At 31.0% G+C, this 15,925-nt stretch overlaps 1 protein-coding gene across 1 annotated transcript in view; it reads right to left on the bottom strand.

The window, feature by feature from the left end:
• Window positions 1-6,555: 6,555 nt before the first annotated feature.
• Window positions 6,556-15,925, bottom strand: part of LOC129231202 (ATP-dependent 6-phosphofructokinase-like) — a 58,728-nt gene continuing 49,358 nt past the window's right edge. Inside the window, exons 18-19 of the mRNA XM_054865449.1 lie at window positions 12,585-12,793; window positions 6,556-6,889 (exon numbers count right to left, since the gene is read on the bottom strand). Coding sequence (XP_054721424.1) covers window positions 6,766-6,889; window positions 12,585-12,793 — 333 coding nt within the window. The 3' untranslated portion in view covers window positions 6,556-6,765. The remainder of the gene's footprint in view (window positions 6,890-12,584; window positions 12,794-15,925) is intronic.

Raw genomic sequence — 15,925 nt, 5'->3', positions numbered from 1 at the left:
CAAATAATTGAAATCTATGTTTGATGTCGCAGAATTTTCAATGGCCAATAAGGAAAACACCTGTAAATTATCCTAAGCAACGCAGCTTCTCAAATGATTTTTTATTATTTTCAAAAATGAAAGGAAGCGTTCACTGGAACAGCTGCTGATAGGAAAGGTAAGAAGAAGCTGCAGGGATGAATTCTCATTCGGAAATGTATGTATAATGTTTAGTGATCTTATCCTTTTAAACCATTCTCCAGGAGAAGGGTTACCTTTTGCAAAAAATTGAAAGTGTTAATTCTTCTGGAAAATGTTCATCTATGTCATCCAAGTAATTATTTTGAAATTCCAGAGCTAAGGGACAACGACTTCTTTACGCGAAATGTTTTTAACTTTATGAGGTTTTGAGCTGATTTTTAAAAAAAATTTGAGCTTCCTCTCCCTTAAAGTTGAGAAAAAGTAAAATGAGCTTAAAAAAAAGGAAGTAAGTGAATTTAGGCTAGGCTATTTTGGTACCCCTAAATTTGTGGTGCCCAGGTCCGCGGACCCGCCGGACCGTGCGTTAATCAGGCCCTGTCTAAGGATACTTTTTGGCCACATTTTTTTACAGAAAGGGGGCAATTTGTTATAAAGAATTAAAAAGAAGTCTGAGAAAGATGCAAGGAGGTAGGTCTAAGATTGCCTTATGAATTCTAGTATAATAAAGCATGCATGAGTTGGGACAATGGTATAGTTGAGTTTAAGTCGATGATAGTCAGGTATTCAATGCAGAAGACAGAAGATGTAACAAAAAGTTTAAGTGCCACAACTACAATGGAAAATTATATGGAATATCCACTACAGTCGAACTGCATATAAAGTAATGTGCATTAACAGTGAGAATTAATAGAATTTATGAAGAGCACTTGATCTTCATCAAGAATTGATAGATTGAGGGTAGCCTAGTTAAGTATAGAGCCTGCTGCTGATCAATAACTTATATTTTTATTTAAAAAAAATACTATAAAATGCTAGAAGGCAAAATAAGTTCTTAAATTATTTAAAAGTATAAATTTCAAAAACATGGTTTTAACAACGCAACCAAGAGTGAGAGCAACCTCCAGCTCACAGAAGTAAACATAGTATATCACAGATAAAATGATTTTGCATTAAATTGCACTTTAAATGGAATAAATTAACATGTTTCAGTTACACTGTAAGCTTTTAAAAAGACAAAAACATTTAAACACCCTTTTTAGAAGTAAATTATTTTCTTTTCAAATACATATGCGTTAAGTATTCAAATATTATAGTTTAAACTACAAGAGATGGTACAAATGATTACAACTGATGTACAATATATTAATGATGAAATTCATTTGCATCAGTAAAAGAATTAGCATCAAACTCTGTCACAGAACTTAGAAAAATAATTACAAGGAAAAAAAATAAGGGGTAAGAAAAAACATTCTTGTATACAAAACCATCTCACTTAAATACTACTCAAATCAAAAACACAGATTTTGAAAATTTATAATAAGTGGGTAGTTTTGTTCAGAAGATTTTTTTTCTAAAACATAATAATCAAAATTTATTCAATGATATTTGTTGAAAATTTATAATACGAGTAGATTCAGAATCACTCTTAACCATATATTTTTACCAATTTGTGTCTTAGATTATGCAGAAATGCCTCTGCATGTAATCTGAATTACAAAAGTTTCTTCTGTCAAGGTTTTGTACAAAAGTTAAGATAATTACTCACAAATACACTGTAAGGAAAAATCTATGATGTACATGATATTATGGCTACAATATATTAATTATGAATTAACCTATGTCACACACAAGGGTCTGGATACTTTTGAAATTATTTTTTATCAAGGACCAAAAAACAAACAAACCTCATATTTCTTATTAGTTTTTAATTTTAATTCACAAAATAATATGATATACAATAGTTATACCATATTTGCATTCAAACATCAATGGGAGACATTACATCTGCTGTTTTGTGCCACTTTTTTGAAGTAGCATTCATGTTGGAGCAAATTAAGCAAAGTGTATTTAAGGTGGGCAGCCATTAATCTTAAGCGATATTTGTTCAAAAATTCATTTTCGAAAACAAAATTTCACAAACATTTGTAGAGCTAAGCATTGACTCGGTTGAATTACCAATTTTGAGAAAATTCCCATATTTTTCTGGGACATGTGTTGCTTCAAAATTCCCTTGGCAGATGCTGTTTTAAAGATTTTAAAATCTCTACCTGCAAGTTTATTATCTCCATTTGAAGTAGAGGCAGAACAAGATTTAATAGCAACAACTTTCCTTTCTACGAATTCTAGGATACTTCCTCCAACTCTAGGAATCTTGTGCAAATTCCTCAGATCTGACAAAAAATTAGAAATGGTGCTGCAAGAGACTTTTTCATATTTACATTTAGAAATCGCCACAAAGTAAGTAATTATTTTCCTTTGTGTTTCTGTTTTTAAAATATAAAGTTTTAAAGTCTGATATTTTATAAAAGTTGCCTTGGTCAGTAAAGAGAGACTATTTTCACACGCTTTGCCGAGATGGATGTCCTACCACATGCAAATGGTGAAATTTTTGCAGAGTTTTTAAATTTGGCGCTTTTATAAAAATGTTGGTAAACTTTTAAAACTTTATATCTTGATAATGGGGACAATGAAGGCAAATAATTCTTGTGTTGAAAATATTTCTCAATATGCTCTTTTGATTATTAAACTATTTGTGTGGTTCCTGGTAAGAAGGAAGATACTTTTATTTTTCAGAAACCTTCAATCATTTGACTTTTATTAAGTTTTACTATCAAAAGCATTGCTATCCGCAGAAAATATTTTTCAAATAATTTAGTCAAATAATTTATATTTAAAAAAGTTTTTAGGATTTAGTGTTTGTTTGATCTCCTGCGGTTTGGACTTGGAGAATGGTCCAATAGTTACCAACCCCTGTCATAGACACTTAAAATATTTCAGAAGATGCCTGTATTATGGCTACATTGCACCAGTATGGCACAAAAGAAAAGTGACTTTGAAAGTTTTACAAAGAAAGTTGATTTTAAATTCAGCTATTTGTATACATTTGCAATATTTATATTTAAGAATAAAATAATAGATATGACAGATGATATAAATTCTTTTTTAGTAAAATACTTTATACTAAAAACTATGCTTCAATGAAAAATAATCAAATTATCCAGCATAGAAATCATTATCAAAGAAATTGTTAAAAACATTAAATTGTGTAACATTTGCATTGTTTCAAAACAGATCAAAAATGCAAAACTAATTCCTCTTTCATTCCTCTAAAACATAAGAAGTTGTGCATACATTAGAAATCACCACAGAGCACATTGCACAACCATAAGTTTAGTTATTCTTCTTTCCTTTTTCAAAGTGCTGGCAAACATCATACTGATGAGTGAAAATGCCATTTCAAGAAAGACAAACTTTTATCATATATACAATTAATCTTACATCATAAACATCTAACTGCTTTAATTGTATGCGATCAGTAGTTTTTTATTCAAATTAAATTTGATCTGCTTATCTTATTTGTGATAAACACTTATTTAAAATCATAATTTCGAATGTTTATTTTGTATATTACATTTCAGATTGGAAATCCATTCCTCATCAACGTCATTTCAAATGGTTTGATTAACATCCTCGTAACATCCAAATACATCTTTGACACAATCCACAATAATGTTTTTCTGGGTTTCATTATAACTTGTATAAACAAATTAGTTTATGATGTATGGACATCTGCATCCTTTTAGTTCATTAAAACTTAACAAAATTCTCATAAGTAATTTTGTAACACAATATCAAGATACTTTTATGAGAAATACAAATAATATTTTGCAAATACAAATACCTATACACAGATTTAGTGTGAAGTACATATGATGTATTGCATTTTTATAATTGAAAACAGTTTGTTTATCATTTAAAACAGCCTTAGTCACAGTCTAACTATAATGTCCACATGAGCAGAAGCAATTCGCTTAAAACTTGAAATTACAGTAGGAGTGCTGTGCCCTGATTTCAAGGGCTCGTTGAACTTAATGAGAACATCTTATTTCTTTTGTTCATCACAGTACTGAAATGAACCAGTAAATTATGTACAAATATTAAGAGTTCCTGCTCTATATCTTCAAAGCAGGTTTACGTACCAGTAGAAAAGTGTCACATATTTCATACCCATCATACATCAACTATAAAAAGTGGGAGGGAGGAAATGATCTGACCAGAAAACAGAAGATAAATAGTAGCTCAAATTATCTCTATTAACTGTATACACTAGTTATGCTATATAGCATAGTAAACGTCAAGTAACGTAGTTTATTTAATAAATATACAGCAGGAGATTTTAATACCTTTGATTTTGCCAAGTTCAAATTAGATCTTAAAGCCCAGGGGCTTTCAGTAGCGCTTTGCACTTCCATGTCACAGACTCATATTTGATTCCTGGGTTAGCCACTTTTCATCTCTTCAGTGGATCGATAGAATGAGTACCAAGCATGCTTGAGAACTAAGCACTGGGGATTCCATGTTCGGCTGACCACCAACTGGAACGTTTCCTTTTGCACTCAAGTGCACTTGGTCACAAAAACTGAGATGGGTACAGTAGACCTTATCCACCATGGACTGTTGCATCACTAAGTTTAATTTCAGTTAAGTCTTACAGCCACTACATAAAAGTTGCCCCATTAGCTTCAACCAAAAAGCACTCTTCTATCAAGCATATCCCACTTCAATTTTGATTAAAAAAATATTGCAAAAAATATAACATGTGAAAAGAGGTTGGGTCTTAGAAAGTGATTTCACCCGGTGGCATCAACAATTTTGAAAACTGCATGGTGCGTAGAATCCCCACAAATATTTAGCTGAAAGCAGGGACAATTAAACTCCATGGCTATACTAATATTATAAATTAGAAGAGTTTGTTTGTTTGAACGTGCTAATCTCAGGACCTATTGGTTCAAATTGAAAAATTATTTTTGTGTTGAATAGTCCATTTATTGAGGAAGGCTATAGGCTATATAACAGTATTCTGTGACAAATAGGAAAGGAGGAGCAATAAGTTATACTAATATTATAAATTTGAAGAGTTTGTTTTTCTGAACGTGCTAATCTCAGGACCTATTGGTTCAAATTGAAAAATTATTTTTGTGTTGAATAGTCCATTTATTGAGGAAGGCTATAGGCTATATAACAGTAGCTGTGACAAATAGGAAAGGAGAAGCAATAAGCTGAAATTAAATCAATAATAATCATGATGCATTTTTTCTTGCATCAATAGCTTGAATTTCTGTTGTCCGAATAGCTCAGTCGCTAAAGCTGTCAGCCAGCAACTCCAGGGTCTTGGGTTCGAACCCAGCAGCGGGATGGCAGATTTTCAGCATTTATTACCTGGTTCATTTAAAAATTAATTAATTTATCACGAGTTTTCAATTATTTTTTATTGAATTTTCTTTTTCGATTTTATTATTTCGCGGAAAATATCGATGTAGATAAGAATGTGTAATTTTTTACCATATATATATCATAGCCTGATGAACTTAAGATTTTTTTAATACATTGTTGTCTTATTAACGTGGGGGTGCGGGGGGGGGGGGGACCACGAGGCACAACTAAAAATAATTAAAGGTTGTTTTTCAATATTATTACTGATCCAGTTGATGCTGGGTATGTTTGCTAGTTACTGATAAAAAGCAGGAATGCAAGGCTATGCAGGTTACAATAGTGTCTAGTGAATGCCACCTTAGTAGAATGTTTTGAAACCATTTCACTTCTTACAATCATGATACTGTTTTATTAAATGTCTCATCTTTTTCCTCAACAACTGTCAAGCATTTAAACTTTGGAAATCCTAAATGTTCTTAAATTTGAAATACAGTAGACTATTGTTGAACACTGGGGTTACAATCCACGAAAATGCTGTGTAAATCAAAATTGTGTAAATTAAGATTTAATATTAGTGGTAAAATAGGGGTTATGTTCCAAAGCTGAAAAAAATATCATTCTAGTGATACCCAAATTTATAGTAAACTGAATGTGTAATTATTTTGATACACATGATTGACATGCATAAATAAACCATGAACACACTTACTGTTTAAAAAAATATCTAGTTATGATAGTTTAGTTGGCAGCCATTTATCATTTATGTGGTATAGTTTTTTTGTTGTGTACTAATGCATTCATGATTTCTTGCATCACTTCCATGAGGGTATTTCCCTTCACTAACAAATCAGAAAGATCATTTGCCATTGTCAAGGAATGTCTCAAAACTATCAATGTAAAAGTTTTTGATTGTGTGTCATTGATGTCAGTATCCTCGTTAGTTTCGCTCTCGAATGTCTTTTTAAAAAGCGCTTCTTCAGTGAGCTCTGAATTGTATGAGTCTAATAACTTTATTTCTAAAAAGAAAGAGTTCTGGAACCAATAGCAAAAAAAAAAAAAAAAGTCTTCAGTGACCCAAGCTTGCTTATTAGCGCACCAAAATACCTCTCATTGCAAGTCGTCAGCAACCTAAGGAGCTGAGATTTTGAAGGAGGAAAATTTTCTTTGTTTGCAATACCACTTCCATGCAAAACCAAAACTCATTTGCTTAAAACAAAATAAAAATGTCAAATCTTAAGCTGCCTATAGTCAAATTCATGTAAAATAAACCCACGTAAAATGAGAGTCTACTGTATAAATGAAACAACAATAATTTACCCGTTGCTATTTCATATACTAGCACTATTTGTTTCTATTGTTCACAAAACCCAGTTAATCTTCTTCAGGCATGCTTGCACAGTGAATACTTTCAGTCTCATATGATGAATCATGTTTTGCAAGAATTCTTAGTAGAGGACGTAATTTCAGCCACCATTGATGTTTAGGTATTCTATGCCTAATAATAATAACAAAAAGTCAAACTCACAAAAAGAAAAGATATAGTAATTTTACTATTACAGAAAAACCAAATTCATACTTAAAATATTAAAATGATAGAAATATGTCATGCAGTGAAAGCAATGACACATTTGGGGTCTGCTGGAGTGTTTTTTTTCCAATACTTAATAAATAAAGCAGCAATTTGCACAAAAAAGAAAAATTTTGCTGTAAAATTTACTACATGTAAAAAATATTTTGAACCAAAAAAAGGTTCAGAATTTTAATGTTTCTGCTTTGTTATATCATCATATTTTCAGTGTTCTACATTATGCTTAGCAAGACAAAATCAACTTGTACAGGTAAGAAAGTCGTCCAATTTTGTTTTGGATTATTCTTTGCCGCAAACTAGTGAAAGATTTTAATCCGAGTAATAGATTTGTTTTGTCCAACCTGAGTGAATATCTGGTAGACATCTGAAGTTTCTAAAAGTTGGGAATTTTTGCTTCTGATTTAAAGCGGTTAAAATATTCAGTATTAGATTTAAATTCACATTAAGTTATTTGAATGAGTTTCCTAACAATTTCACTATTATTAGTGGGGAATCCAAAACACGTTTCTTCAAATATCTCAAAACCTAATTTCTGCTCTTTACCTTTCAATGGCAGAATAAGTCTCTGTATTAGCTACCATTTTGTTTGGCACTCTTGGCTTCCTTAAGAGGTTTTCCATCTCCAGCTCAGTCACTTTCCTATGCCGGGCTGATGAGTGCTAATAAGCACGAAACTGCAGTCCTCGGCTGGAATTGACTGAGCTGGCGGTGTATTTCGCGTAGAGCATTAAAAGTTCTGTATAGTATAAAACATTATACAAAGTTTTTCTTTGGACCTGAAAGTTAGCTGCCATGTTATTTCAACTAATTTGAGTGTCCTATGTTTCAAATGATTAAGATAAAACATGAAACACATAACACAAAATGACTTCAGCTTACTGAGAAGGTTATCAAAAATTACATTTACGAAATATAGTGCATATAAATATACCTAAAGCATGCATAAAAATTGCAATTTATTCAGAGCCGGTCCAAGGTGGATTAGAATGAAAAAAACCCAAAGTGGGCCAAGCTCTAAAACAGTTTTTTCCCCTTAGAAAAGAAAAAAAAAAATGAAATAAAAAGCTCAAATGTAATTTTCAAATGATGTTTAAGCTGAAAGTAATAAACCTACTTTCAGTCCGATTAAAGGAGTTGGTGATGCTCCCACTAAAGCATATATTGAATTGAACATTTTAAAATCCATATTTAAGGTCATTTTGACTAAACCCTATAACTTCCGGTCAAGAGAAAGGAATTAGGTAATGGGACTCCAATGTACACATTTTTAATGATTATCATCAATTAATAGTCAGTGGGTAATAATGTAAGGGTCAAGAGACCCCATCCCAAGGACCTAACTGCCGCATGGGCAATGCAGGAATTGACCTGAGGCCACCAAATTTTATTTATTTTAATTTTAAACTCCCAAAGCTGTCTTTTAAATTTATTTTATTTGTATATGTACTTTTATATATTCACTTTTTTATTTATTTATTTTTATTTCTTAATTTGCTTTGGAAAAAAGTGCTAAAACTCAGCAGCAATGACATTTTTTCTAACATACAATTAACACTAATCTACTTGGCATTTAAAAAAAAAAAGAATAATAAAATTCATATAAAGCGTGGTTGACATGCATAAAACAACTCTATACCAATCCTAATGAAAACAAATTACCCGCCGTACACAATCCTCTCCTAATGTTTCTACCCATAGCTTGGAATGTGGTTTTGAAATCTTGAATGTCAAAACATTTCTAAGAGCAGCCACCAAACCCTGACATTTCTGCTAATCTGACCAGAGATAACTTAAAACTCAATTTTAAAACTTCAACTTCAACTTCAAAAAAAAAAAAAAAATCAGGAGGAGGCTTCCCAAACACCAAAGATTGAATAAAATTTTGAGGTTAAGTTTTCAATTTCAACACACTTCCAAGGGAGATAGATCCCTTTTATGTACAGTAGTGGACAAAATTGTGGAAACCCCTCGGAAAAAGTTGATTTTAGTTTTTATGTCTAATAACACCACTTGTTTTTGTAATAATACTATAAAGTTATATGTCATTGGAAAGATAATTAAATCAAGATTGTGAAGCAATAACGTATTTCTAATTATCTATATTATGTCAAAAGCCAAATAACTAAAGGAAAGAAGCACAGCTTGCTCACGTTTGCAGGAAGTAAGCATTCTTTCATATTAATGTAGCCAGTGAGCATGAGTGTTTACAGAGCCTATCAGATGTTATCTTGTTTAGGAGATGTGCCAACTGACCGCTGAAATTTAGTAGCATGCTTAACAATTGCTATAAAGCTGTTTTTTTTGCTTTGTGCTTTTAGATTTACTAGTGAACTTGTGGGAAACGTAATGAAGAAATAATTAATACATAATTTAAGAAATGGCGCAAAGGGTTGACTGGTCACCTAGGAAGTGATGTAAAATGCTAACATTAAGTGAACAAGACTACAGTTATGAAGAAATTAGAAGAAATATTGGGGAAACGTAACCAAAGGAGGAATTTCTAAATTTTTGAAGAGATACAACGAGATTTAGAGTTTAGAAAATCAGGCTAGTAAGGGCAGCAAAATGTGCACAACAGCAACTGACGATAGAAGAATTAAGAGACTATGCCTAAATGATAGAAAAAAATCATCTCGATGTATACAAGATGAAATGCTGCAATGCAACGTGACAGTAAGTGCATGGACTGTTCGACGCAGACTGCATGAATTTGGTCTAAATGCCAGAATTCCAAGAAAAAAAAAACATTTTTATCTCTAAAACAAAGGCTAAAAAGATTAAACTGGGCTAAAGCTCACGTTAACTGAACAATGGGACAGCGTAATTTGGAGTGATGAGACCAAAATCTCCCTGTTTTGTAGTGATGGCATAAAATACGTATGGAGAAGAATTGGAGAAGATGTCCATCCTGAGTGCATTACACCTACAGTGAAACATCCAGTTAGTATTATGATTTGGGGTTGTAGGACATCAAGAGGTTTGGGCAGAATTGGTGTCATTGGTGAGAATATAAATGCCCAAAAAATACATAAACGGAAATACTAGGTCCCAAGTTGCTGCCTTCTGCAAGTGATCTTTTCCAAAATAATGAAGCATTTATATTTCAACCGGACTCTGCTCCATGCCATGTTGCTGGTGTGTGTAAGAAGTGGTTTCAAAATAATCATATTCAACTGCTGGAATGGCCTGGAAATAGCCCAGACCTAAACCCAATCAAAAATCTCTGGAGCCGGGTAAAGAAGCTTGTTAGACAGAAGCAACCTAGCAATAAAACCCAATTAATAGAAGCAATACTTTAATCTTGGTTTCATGTTATAACAGCTGCTGAACTAAAGAACTTAGTTCACTCCATGGGACAGCGCTGTAAGGCTGTAATTAAGGCTAAAGGTTACCCAACTAAATATTAACTGGAATGGTGAAAATTTTTGCACACCTTGATTTCTCCATGTATGTCACTTTTCTTCCTTATTAATGCTGTTCTATTAAAAAACCAGTCTTAAATATTATTTATTTACAATCCTGATTAATTTGTCTTTACAATGATGTATAATTTTATAGATTTGGTACTAAAAAAAAGTGGTGTTATTAATCGTCAAACCACTAAGATCTACTTTTTTTTAAAAGGTTTCCACAATTTTGTCCACTACTGTATAATTTCACTCTCATTTCGTCTCTCCTAATACCTCCAAAGGTAGCCTAAAATAGTGTTTTAAAGATTAAAATTTCGAAACATCTCCAGAGGAAGTTCTCTGAACCCCTCTCCCTAACTAAAGACCCCTTTCCTTAACGTCCGCACAATAGCTTAAAATTTTGCTTTCAGAAAATATATTACCAAATAGCAAGCCTCCAAACTCTTCCTTCCTATGGATAGCCTGAAACTGACTTCAGTTTTGAAAAAAATCTGGAGGGACTCTCTCCTTCTTTTTCCTCTATTGTAGCCAAATATGGCCTAAAATTGCGTTTTTTTAAGTGTTAAAAAACACTTCAATATTGAAAAATTATTGAAGAGTCGCCAAATCCCCTAACCTTTCCAAAGTTAGTACAAAATTGCCCCTTACAGGCTTTGATTTTGAAAGCTTTCCACAGGAGATCACCAAATTGCCTTTCCCTCTTCAAACATCGCCTACAATTGGGATCACAATTTCAAAAAAAAATTCTGAGGGGAGCCTCTTATTTCCTACCATCATTAAAATTAGTCGAAACCTTGAATTTCCAAAACAATTCGGTAGGTAGGGTTCCATCTCTTTACCATTATTTCACGAAAAACTGCATGAATTTGCAATTTAAGACTCTCAGTTTTAAAAATTCTTTCAGGGACCATGGGAGGTTTATCTGACCAACACTCCCACCCTCATCTTTTGCACAAAAACTGCTGTTTTAAACTTCAACTTCTAAAAACTTCTAGGAGCAGATCCCCCATTCTTTACAACTTTGTTCTGCTTCTGACATCACCAAAGAAGCATAAAATTGCTTTTTTAGAACTTCTAAACTTTGGTGCACTTTTCTGTCAGTGCAACAAATTGAGCATAAAGATCTCAGAACTAAACTTATCTTACACTCTTAAAATTCGCTCTCATTTTAATGGGCATTCATTCATTCATTTCCTTCAAAAAAAAATTAATATGGATAAATCCTGATGCAGAAACTTGAAGGAAAACGGATAATTGTAACAGTTTCAAATCTTTGCTAGCTTTATAAAAATCGGCAATCAGGCACTGCTGAAATTTGTACGAGCATTCTGTAAAAGGCCCCACCACAACTCTCTAATTGGGGCCCACATTTGCTAAAGTTGGTACTGAATTTATTTAACACATAACAAAATAATGATTTATTCTCAATTATTAAATATAGTCTGTTTTCTGATTTCTAAAGGATATCATTAATTTTTCAAGTTTTTGGACCAAAAATAGAATTTAGTTTACTTTGATATGAAAAAGAAATATATTATATATATATATATATATATATATATATATATATATATATATATATATATATATATATATATATATATATATATATATGTATATATATATATATATATATATATATATATATATATATGTATATATATATATATATATATATATATATGCAGCAGGAAAGTATTTTTAAAACACTATGAATAAAAGAAATGTCAAAAATAAATAAAAACAAAAATCAATAAATAAATAAATAAGCAAAATAAAATTAAAAAAAGAAAAAAACAAGTTTCAAAAATTTGTCTAACTAATATTTAAACAAAATAGGTTTTCATTAACGAACTCATACACAGCAGTATAATGCAGTAAAATATTTTTTCCATGACACAAGAAATTTAAAACTGCAAATATACTTCACTTAATACTCATTACTTCACTTTTTTCTGTTTCATGTAGGTTGGTAAACAATAATAGTTTTTCAATTAAAAAGCTTGATTTTTTTTTTACAATATGCTATGAGTGAAATAAGTACTACTATGAAACACATAGTATTACTATGAAATACAACTTTAGGCAGAATTAGAGTTTCATACATTTCATGAAGCATTCAAACTACAGAATAGCAACGATATATAAGAATGAAATAACATTATCAAAAAATAAATAGGGTGAAAACATACTTGAAATCAGTTTCAGCTTTTAAAGTTTGGACAGGTGTAAATAAATATTGACGTCTCACAAGCCCCATTAGAACAGCAGTTTCTGGACCAGTACATGAAAGAGTGCCATCAGGAAGTTTATGTTGCTTCAACTGAGTTATTAACCAATCAGTAGCTTTGGCTGCCATTTTTGTTCCGAAATTTCGATCAAATGGAGAAGGACTTCCACCCTAAAGGAGTGAGGGGAATTATTTTTTCTTCCAGTTATGATGTCATTGATGCAAACCAAAACAGCATACTTTGCAAGAATAGTAAATTTTAAAAAATGTATAAGAGCATAAAATGTGCATTAGGGTGTCCCAAAAAAAAAAAAAAAAACAAAAGTCGATTTTTAAGTCGCACTTCCTTTTAAGTCAAAACAATTGTAAAAAAGTTTCACTTCATGTTGATAAAACATTACCCCTACAGCCCCACAGTACTAAAATACCACAGCTACAGTGCCACAAATTCTTTTATCCAAATTAAAAAATACTTAGATGTCCAGCAGGAGGCCTAACATTTGTGTAATTTTCTTCTTTATATTTAAAAAAAAAATGTAAGGTAAATTGAAGAAGATATCAAGCGGCAAAATATAAACAGTTAAGTTGGTCATCAGCATTTAAATAGAAATTTTTGCTCTTTTGCAATATTTACTCAAAATATGGATTTTTTCAAGTTTAAGTTAAGATTTTCATTTTAAATACATTATTTTAATACTATTCATTTGCAAATGTTAATTTAAAAACGTGTTCGCTAATAATATTTGAACTTGATATTTTATTTAAACTTTATATTTTTAAAAAAATAAATAAAATCAGCAATTTTTTGAAAAAAATTAAATTTTAGGCCTCTTGCTAGACATCTAAATATTTTTTAATTTGGATAAATATTTTTTGTGGTACATGTAGGCTACATAGGCAATGTTTTATTAACATAAAATTTCGAACTTCCAAAAAAAAAAAAAGTTTTTTTTCAATTCGGCCTAGCACACAGTGCTGTATTACACTTTCAAGCACAAACGTCATGAGATAGTAGTTCAAATTATATGAAACTTTTTAACTTTTTGTACAATTGTTTTGACTCAAAAGAAAAAATATAAGAGGGTACGCAACTTGAAATTTTGACTTTTTTTTTAGGACACCCTAATGTGCATTGTATGGATATATACATATTTATACACACACACACACACACACATATATATATATATATATATATATATATATATATATATATATATATATATATATATATATATATATATATATATATATATATAGATATATATATAGATAGATATATATATATATATATATATATATATATATATATATATATAGATATATATATATATATATATAGATATACAGATATATATATAGATATATATATATATACCCGGTAGCAGAAACTGCGAGACGCGAGACGTGCGTCGCAGATTTTTCAGCGGCCTGCAGACAATTTTACAAAAGAAAAAAAGAAAGAATAAATAAATAAAATTAAAAAAAAAAAAAACTTGACAAAGAACGTGTATAGATCATTTTTTGACTGGAAAGTCGATGGATGCTTTCAGTATATCAGCTAGAACATAGTCGCCATATTTGGTCATTCACAAGATCGAAGTAGATAAGATGCTTAAGTGCCTAAGTTTTCAAAAACAAAGCAGAATTGGATATTTATTTAACAGCAAACTAATGAAAAGAACTTAAAATGTGCAGAAAATCGTTTTTTTTTTTTTTAATTTTTATTTTTTAAAGTAATTTTCTTGAGAAATGAAAAGTTTTAGATTTAAAATTTCACCTTATCCTCATTGCTTTGGACGCAAAAGCGCTAAAAACTTTTCAACTGAAGTGTAATCTCATGAAGATAATTATTTTTGCAACAAATTCAAAAATTTATATCTTAATTCTTGGCGTAGTCGCCATGTTTGGTTATTCCCAAGATGTTGGTACGCAAGATTTGGTAAGTGCCTACGTTTTCATAAACATAGGTGGGTGTTTATTGCAACGCAAACTGCTGAAAATTATGCAAAATGTGCCATTTTTTCGGATAATTCTTAATTATCGTCTTAAAAATGCAAAATTTTATCTTCAGAATGTTATCTTATCTTCATTGCTTTAGAGGCTAATGTGCTAAAAACTGACTATTTCATTTAAGTTGTAGTTTTTTAAGGATTTTGAATTTTTTTCTAGATTTATGTTACAAATTCATAGATCTATTTAGAATCATGCATTTTTCGCGTTGACGACATGTTTGGTCATTTGCAAGATGGAAATAGACGAGACTATTACTTCCCTAAGTTTCCAAAAACAGAATTTGATGTTTACCTCAATACAAACTATTGAAGATTACATATAATGTACAATAAATCATGTTTTTTTTAAAAATGATTTTCATAAAAATTGAATTATTACCTGCACAATTGCTTTGTTGAAAGTAGTGAAACCCCCCCCCCCCTCCCTTTTTATGCTTTAAAACGCGGCAACAGTGGTAGCCACTAAGTTTTTCATGTCTAAGGGCCACTGGCCAGTTGGAAAATTTCTGAGTCTTGACCTTTGTGTATTTTATGAAATTTTAAAATGATTAAAACTGATAATAATGCTGCAGATTATTTTCAACTGCTCAAAATAGTGTCGCAGACTGGCTAGAAAGTTTCTGCTACCGGGTATATATATATATATATATATATATATATATATATATATATATATATATATATATATATATAGATATATATATATATACACTTTTGGCATAAAAAATCATACACCGAGAAGGAATTGCCAGAATGAAACAAAATTTTACATGTATAAGGATACATTGACATAAGAAAGTAACTACAAAATGATCATAATAGGAATCCTATTTATTATTATGATATAGGATTATACAGTTGGCTTTCTGTTTAACGACGCTCTATTTAACAACTTTCTCTATTTAACGACGGCTTTTCATGGTCCCAGATGGACCACTGTAATGTTAAAAGCATTCTATTTAAGGACGCTTTCTACTTAAGGACGATTTTTTTGTGGTCCCTGGAAAGTCGTTAAACAGAGAGCCAGCTGTATTATATTTATAGATAGTTCATTACCTCAGCATGCTGCTGAAAAGAAAAGGCCCTATTAGGGTTTTACCATGGGGCCTCTAAACACTATGAATCACCTACTCTATGTCAAGTGACCTAATAGTATCTGCTTAACCATCGTCCTTGTGGAGAAACATTTTATAGAGGTGTAGAGATGCCTTTGAAACTAACCTATGCAATTTTTTCGCTTCAGAGATCCAAATTCTGAGGATCTATGTCTCCATTAAAAAAAGTGCTC

This window comes from Uloborus diversus, chromosome 10 (genome assembly GCF_026930045.1).
Source record: "Uloborus diversus isolate 005 chromosome 10, Udiv.v.3.1, whole genome shotgun sequence".
NCBI lineage: Eukaryota > Metazoa > Arthropoda > Arachnida > Araneae > Uloboridae > Uloborus > Uloborus diversus.
Note: the sequence above shows the minus strand (reverse complement) of the source record. Positions and strands in the feature narration are given on the sequence as shown.